At 49.1% G+C, this 8,174-nt stretch overlaps 1 protein-coding gene across 1 annotated transcript in view; it reads left to right on the forward strand.

The window, feature by feature from the left end:
- The window catches only part of Ntpcr (nucleoside-triphosphatase, cancer-related), a 14,718-nt gene that overhangs the window by 952 nt on the left and 5,592 nt on the right, over positions 1 to 8,174 (forward strand). The window contains exons 2-3 of the mRNA XM_021170583.2: positions 935 to 1,097; positions 2,239 to 2,335. Of these exons, the coding sequence (XP_021026242.1) occupies positions 935 to 1,097; positions 2,239 to 2,335 (260 nt within the window). The remainder of the gene's footprint in view (positions 1 to 934; positions 1,098 to 2,238; positions 2,336 to 8,174) is intronic.

Consider the following 8,174-nt stretch of genomic DNA (forward strand, 5'->3'; position numbering starts at 1 on the left):
CGAACTCAGAAATCCGCCTGCCTCTGCCTCCCAAGTGCTGGGATTAAAGGCATGGGCCACCACTGTCTGGCTTGCTCAGCTGTTTTTAACATACAATCCCTGTGAGGAGATAGCCTCTGGGATCAAGAGCTCTTGGGCTGCTGTGTGTTGTGTGTTTGGAAATACGGATATATGGAGTTTGAAAGTTGCAGTGAGTGTATGCGCAGGTGTGGAGGCCAGAGGACAACTTTGAGGAGTTGGTTCTCTTTGCCCCATTGAGCCGTCTTGCTGGCCCATAAATAGACTCCCCTCCCCTTATAATAAAAGTTCTGCCTGCTTAGTATGAGAGCTAAAGTGAAATGTTAAAGTGACAGGCTTTTTGTTGGTGGTGGGGTGTGTGTATGTGTGTAGTGTTTGGGATATAAATAATAAAAGACAAAAAGGGGGGGGTAGCCCCAGGGAACTCCACCCTCAGGAGCTAAGCGTGGGACCTTTGTTCCTTATTGTTCTAGGCCACAAACATCTGCTGTTGGCACATATATACTTTTGCTTAAAACCCATAAGGATTATGCTGCAACCCTCTGGCCCACCACCACTGACCTACCTTCGCAGCCAGACTTCATGCCCTATAAAGGCTTAATGACCTCCCCACACAGTACCATCTGCCTGATCAGACACAAGAGTGGCTGGAGGGATGGATGCTTTAGATTGAGACCAGAACAGAGGGTACATCTAGGAGTGAAGGAGGTCCCAGATGTGTTCTGGGACTGCATTAGAAATAAACTTCATGCCGCCGCTTGCCTCTGCTGGGGTTGAAAATCCCTCACACCTGGAGCAATGTGGCAGGCAGTGACATTTGCAGCCTGTCCTGTTCGCAGCTATGGCATTTTTGCAGGCCAGATGGGCTTGACAAGGTAAAACCTCTTGACCCCTCTTCTTCCTTTGTCTCTCTCAGGGGTTGGCAAAACAACCTTGATCCAGAAAGCCGTCGAGGTCCTGCAGTCCTCTGGGCTGCCCGTGGATGGATTTTACACACAAGAAGTCAGGCAGGAAGGGAAGAGGATAGGATTCGATGTTGTCACCCTGTCTGGTGCCCAGGGGCCTCTGTCCAGAGTTGGGTACTGGTGTTTTGTTTCTGTGGGGGTGGCGTGGGGTGGGTGGTGGTGTCTGTCTAGGCCTCTGTACTTCTTGGGAACATTTCTTCTCTGTATGAGTGCATGTGGTCCATGGGTCTGTGCAGAGGCCAAACGGGGACATCTGATGTTCTGCTCTGTGGCTCTCTCCCCTGAGACAAGGAGTCTCACAGAACCTGGAATTGCATGGGGGCCAGCCCCAGAAGTGTCGAGGGCAAGCCTCAATCACTAAGTTATACCCCCATCCCTCTGTTTATTTTTAACCTTAGTTTTGATACAAGGTCTTGCTATGTAGCCCCAGCTGGCCTGGAACTCACAGAGATCCACCTGCCTTTGCTTCCTAGTGCTAAGATGTGTGCACCACCATGCCCAGCAACCCCTTGCTTACTTTTTATTTTGAGAAAGTCTAAGTTGCCCAAGCTGGCTTTGAACTCACCTATGGCCCAGATGGCCCCTAAGCTTTTTGTTCTCTTGCCTTCTCTCGCTTCAGCCTCCTGACTAGTTAGGACGATGACAGGAGACCTGCCACATTGGGCTCAGCTCTTGTGCTGTGGTGTGTGCACTCACTGGAGAGACCTCACTGTTAATACTGCATCTTAGTGAGGGTTTTACTGCTGTGAACAGACACCATGACCAAGACAACTCTTATGAGGACAACATCTAATTGGGGCTGATTTATACATTCAGAGGTTCAGTCCATTATCATCAAGGCAGGAACATGGCAGCATCCAGGCAGGCATGGTGCAGGAGGAGCTGAGAGTCCTACATCTTCATCTGATGGCTGCTAGCAGAATATTAGCTTCCAGGCAGCTAGGGTGAGGGTATAAAAGCCCACACCCACAGTGACACACCTACTCCAACAAGGCCATACCTCCCAATAGTGCCACTCCCTGGGCCAAGCATATACAAACTATCACACACTGCAAGACTGAATTTGGCCAGAGTGGTGCTGACATTCAGAGAGGGCCTGGTTTCAAGAGAGAAACCGCAGTGAGTCCAACCTTGTACACTCTCTCCCTTTGTATGGGGATTGTTAAGGGTGTGTGCAGAGATCCAGTGGGTCAGCAGAACAGACCAACCCCAGAAACTGGTGGGGAATCCTCCAGCAAACAGTGTTTTCTTTCAGGTCACAGCCTCTACCTGGAAAGCCCGAGTGTCGAGTGGGGCAGTACGTGGTGAACCTGGATTCTTTTGAGCAGTTGGCACTGCCTGTCCTAAGAAACGTGAGTTGATGTTTTCTGTCTTGAGAGCCTGGCGGCCTCTGTGTATTGTGGGACTCGCTGGCCACTTGAACACAGTGGCTTTTTCCCTATGGTCAGGTTGTGTCTTACGGTTTAAAAAGTCTTCCAGCCACTGAGCCTTGCTAAGGATAGGCAGCCCAATTGACTGTCGCTCTGAGCTGTCATGTGCCCAGAGCATGTATAAAATATTTCCTGTTAGGAAGGCTCTAATGCAGGTCTGTATCCCCGTGTTCTGGTGCCCAGAGCTTGCTTGAGTGTGCACCAAAGAGCCTGTGAATAGTCTACACACTGCTCCATGTACACAGAGCCTACTGTCAGGGGGTACGTACCACGTAGGTGGAGCCTGGAGCTCTACCCGAGGAGCTGGTCACTGCCTGCTAAGGACAGCCTCCGTCTTCAGAGGCCTGGAGATGCTATGGTCCGTGTTGATGTAGTGCTGGAATCCCACCCACCGAGCTCTCCTCTGCCTCCCCTTCTCCCACCCCTTCCTCAGTTCCTCTGGGCATTTTCGCCCCATTTCTGGGCTGAGCCATGCTGGCTGCTCTGTTGCTACAAGCTGGGGACAGACAGAGGTTGCTTATTTCCCCCGGGACCCATGCCCCTCTCTCCCATATCTACACAGCAGCGAGAAGCGTCCTACGACATCCTGAGTGGAGAGTCCGGCTTTGAGCATTGGATCCATATATAGAATTGACTTTTGCTCAGGCAAGCAGAATCCTGGGAAGAGGCGAGAGCCCGTGCTCCCGTGTGCTTGCTGGCCAGGTCAACAACTCGCCTCTTGTTTCTAATGGGAAAAGGAAATAGAAACGGCTCATAGTTTTACAGTCACCCATGTTTCTGTAATGATTATAGCCATAGACTCAGGCCGTCAAACTGGACTTGGGTGAAGTTATCAGGACCTGTGCCTGATATTCCGGGCTATGTAGACATGGGTTCACATCTCCCCAGGCAGGGTCATGTTCTGTCCTCATGCCTCCAAGCAGTGATGGAGGAGAAGGGTTGGCGGCTGGCTGCCCAGGGCTCCTGGGGACCATGTATCATGGCACCCACTGCCTGTGTGGGAAATAGTTTGTCAGGCTGCACTTCTGCTGGCGCTGAACACTTCACACATGCTCAGTAGAAATGTCCTCTGGTTGGCATTAAGGGATAATAGAAATGCATAGTTTTAATGATTTATTAAGTGAGTGTTTTAGAATCTAGCTCATTGGTTCAGCCCCTTCTCTGTGTTTCATGTTTTGATGTCAGTAGACCTTGCTTTGCTTTGTTTCATTTTATGTGTCTGGGTGTTTTGGCAGCCTGTGTGTCTGTTTACCAAGTGTGTGCAGTGTCCTGAGAGGTTAAATGGGGGCATCTAGTCCCCGAAATTAGAACTACAGACAGTTGTAAACCACCTTGTCCTGGGAAACACAGGCCCTCTGAGAGAGCACCCAATGTCCTTAGCTGCTGAGCTACCTCCCCAGTCCTAGCCAGATATTTCTTAAAGCAAATGACCTTTAATTTGTTGATTCTACTTTTCCGTTCCTCACATTGATACTTTGTTTCTTTCTTTCCTTTTTTTTTCCTTTGATTAGTACAGAAAAAGCTCTGTCCCGATCCAAATTCATGCAGCATTTTACCTATATGTTTCTTCTGATATGAGCTTGTTAAAAATGCATTTTTAATCCATCTGGATTTGTTTTGAATATATGGCATGCAGTGACACTCTTAATTAGTTTCTTCGAGATACTTGGCCAGTTTACTAAAAGCATTTGCTAAAAGCCCATGTCTAATTAGTTTATTCTCTGCAAATTGTGCTTTAAAGCTCGTGTGTATGTATGTGTGTGTCGACTTGGGGGTCCTCTTCTCTTTCACTGACCTTTCTGATTCTTGCCTGAATACCATTCTAGTCTGGGTACCTAGCTAGTTAATTGTGTTATTTTTAAAAATATTTTATTTTTAAAGTTATGAGTGTATGTGTGTGTGTGTGTGTGCTTGCGCACATGTATATGTGTGCACGGGCATGTATGTGTGTGTATGTAAGAGTTCATGTGCACCTACATGTCCACACATACATGTAAATGTTCATAGACACTGGAAGAGTGTATCTTGTGGAGTTGGAGTTACAGGTTGTTGTGAGCTCCCAAAAGTGAGTTCCAGGATCCAACCTGTGTTCTCTTCAGAGCAGACAGTGCTCTTAGCCCAGAGCCATCTCTCAGGCCCCTGCATTAGCGTTCTTTAAAACTTATCATCCATTTCCATTTATTCCTTCTTCTACAGGAAGCCCTGACTGAGCCAGCCCGGCTGGCTTCCTCACTAACTGGAGCCAGCAAGGAGCCCATTATAAACTCAGATGGGAAACCGAGGCACTGAATAGGAAGGACCTTAGGGAGGGCACAGCCCGTAAGTAGTGGGACTGAAGCGAACCGTAGCGTCGAGATTATTGTCCGTTAAAAACATGGCAAGACAGAGTCAGAATCTCACCAGACTTGTTCTGTTGTCTTACTCTTGCCCAGTGAGGTCATTTGTAGGAGTCTTGTGTTTAATCAGGGTTCTTCATGGTCTTCTAACAGTCAGGGCCGACAGGGTAGGGCTGCCTTCTCTGTAACGGTCCTTTTGACAGCTGTGACACTGAATGCACTCTAGGATGTCATGCATTATGGAATATATTATTCATTGTTTTGTGTGAGTGGAGGTGAAGTCTGACCAGGCCCTGAAGAGCAGCTCAGCTGTGGCTCCCTGCTTTGATCTAAAATAGACTTGGAAGTGTTTGGGATCTACTGTAGATCCTGCTTCAGATCTCCCAGCCCTGTGCTCAGATGGGAAAAGACTTCTGTCAGGGGATGGTGTGCGTGTGTGTGTGTGTGCTCGTGCATATGTGTGCGTGCGTGCACACATGTGTATATGTCTCTGTCTGTCAGTGTCTCTGTGTGTAACATATTCAGGAAGTTCCACTTGACCTTCAGGCCACACAGCTATGGAAGCTATGGAAGGATCCCAACTACCAGATTCCAGTTGGACGCTTTCTTAGCTGGGGACCACGGTGTTCCTTCCTTGCTTCCACATTTTGTTCTGCTCTACCTCACCACACCTGTGTCACAAAGGCTGTCTGGTATAAATACAGACATGTGTAGGAGTCTTTAAAAGGCTATTGGTGGAGACATTCCTGCAGGAGACTCCCATAGCAAAAGGAACTAGAAGCTAAGCCCCAGGTTGGCTCATTGGTCACCCCCCACCCTGCCCCCAGCACCTGCCGGTGATGTCTTCATGGTGTCCCTTACACACGGCTGCACCCTGAGCAGGGAGGCACTCCCCGTGGCTATGGCCTTCTTGCCAGACTTTCCATAATGGTCTACTTTCTCTGACTTCACTTCATCTTCTGAGGATTAAAATAATCCCCTCTGAAGCCCAAGATGGCAAGCAGCTTTACCCTTCAATTCTTTCCCCACCACAGTGACAGCGATTAGCACGAAGCAACTATGCAGTGCAGGGCTGAGCTCCGAAGGCCTCCATGCTGTCCTCCTACCAGATCTGATCTCAACTGCCTGTATCCAGTCACCTTGTTTAGAAAACAGGTCAACGGTACTTCGATGTAGGAAAAACCAATTATCTGCCTCCCGGGCAATGGAGAAGATGGTGCCAGGCATCAACAATCTCAAACTTTTATCAAAAGTAGAAATGTTGATTGACACCCCCCCCCCTTGCTCTCCCAGGCTTGTGCAACTTTTAGAGAACACTTGGCAGATGTGAGCGGTCAGCATGGCAGGAGTAGGAGCCTGCTGCTTTCTGTTCACAGGTTCTGTGTGCAGGGCAGCCCTTGAGCTGTGGTCAGCAGACAGTGATCTTACGTGCTCCCTTTGGTGATGGGAGATCATGACGTCTCCCACACTCACAGCATATGTTTCTCATGACCATGTGAGCCATCTTGATGTATGGCTCTGTCCTCTGTGGCCCTCTGGGAACCACAGTGACGCCCTGCTCGGGCAGGACAGTGGTCTCTTCATGGTGAGAAGGGCTTCTTAGACACAGCTCATGCCTCCTGCCAGGAGGAGGTGTGCAGATGTGTAAGGGGAGCTTTAGAGTTAAGTGGATTCGATCTCAGCACTTACAGTGCTGTCAGTAAAGCTCACACCTAGGGTTACAGCAGCTGGGGACAGGGCACAGGACTCTGCTCAAGTCTTCCTAGTGTTGCTGACAGGGGAGCTGAGCGGAAGTGGTTCTGAGGAGAAGGAGGGGATGCTAGGTAACCATGCTGGGAGGAGATCACTCAGCACAGTTTGATATTTTTACCAGGAAGCTTGAGGGGCCAACATGGGGACATGAATCTGTCATGGAGTCCCAGGGGCACAGTGTCCAGGCTGGTCCCAAGGGCTGGGATCATGAATACAGGGTTCTTCGCCCCTTACGCTGTCAGATGGTACGAGCTCTCTTGGTCCTAGGATAGCTCTCCCATTCTGGAAGACACCTTGGTTCTGCTTGTTTCCACAAATATATATCAGCCTGCAGGACCACAGGGGGCCAGGTAGGGTTTTCAGGCAGAAACACAACACTTCCCTGCCTAGGTAGGTCCTGAGTGTCGACTGCACTGTGTGTACTGGGACAGCTCCTGATTGAGGAGGAAGTGCCCTGCAGCAGGCAGCCTGGACACACCTTTTCCTGGTCTCCCCTGTGTTCTGTGGAATGCACAGGCTGGTGCTTGGTGTGAGCTCTATGGTTCAGAGGGCTGAGGCACAGGCTGCAATTCTGCTACCTAACGTCTGGTGCCACCTAATTCCAACAAATATTCCTAGGAATATTTGTTGGGCAAACAATTCAGATAAGAGGAGGGCCACTTTAATTAGTTCATCCTTGGTTCAATATTTTGTTTAAATAAAAAGCCAGGCACACCTTTAGTTCGAGCACTCAGGAAGCAAAGGAAGATAGATCTCTGAGTTGGAGGCCAGCCTGGGCTACATGGCCAGCCTGGGCTACATAGTAATTTCCAGGACAAGCAGACAAACACAAATGCTTCTCTGTGTTTTTAAAAGTACTTAAGAAGATAAGACAAAAGAACAACAAAGTCGGTCATTCCATCTGGATCGTGGAACTGCGTTCTGTTGCTCTGAGTTTGTTTCATCTTTCTGGAAGGCAGAGTGGTAGAGTGTCGCCAGAGTTGATGGCTGCCCACGGCTCCTGGGACCCTGGGCCTGCCAGCTCTGGGCGCAGGAAACACCTTGTTCTCAGGTTTTCCTCTTGTGGCTGAGAATTTACAATCAGCTAGAATGCTGGCCAGAACCAGGTGCAGGATAGCCGTGATGCATGAGGCAAGGGTATAACGCAGAACTTGGAAGTGCCTTCTGGGGCAGCGGGGCCACCCAGACGCCAGGCACACAGGGACTACCATGTGGCTAAGAGGCACCAACAGCTCTCAGTTGCACAGGGAGGTCCTAGAAAGGAGAGCAGCCTGACGCTGGCTGCCATCTTCAAACTCAGCCTAGTGCTGTAGGCTGAGACTTGGGAGCTCAGAATCTGGGTTAGGTCCGCAGGGCGAGCCTCCATTGACCTCTGTGTTGTTTCCATCTGGATTAGCTGAAGTCTGTTTGTGAAAACAGCAGTTGGGGCATAATGGTGTTTCTTTTTTAAGCTCTTCTGAATACCCTGTTGAGCTGTTTAGAGAAGCAAGCTGTGTGTTGCCTGTTCTCAGTGCCCTGACCTTCAGCCCCTCTCTCTAGGACATGTGAATCACTTCCAGTTTTATTAAAAACTTTTTTTTTTTTTTTTTTTTTTTTTTTTTTTTTTTTTTTTACTATTTTGCTGTCTTTGACAGAATTCGGGCATTAGAAAGGTTCGGGGTTTACAGTGAACA

This window comes from Mus caroli, chromosome 8 (genome assembly GCF_900094665.2).
Source record: "Mus caroli chromosome 8, CAROLI_EIJ_v1.1, whole genome shotgun sequence".
NCBI classification, from domain to species: domain Eukaryota; kingdom Metazoa; phylum Chordata; class Mammalia; order Rodentia; family Muridae; genus Mus; species Mus caroli.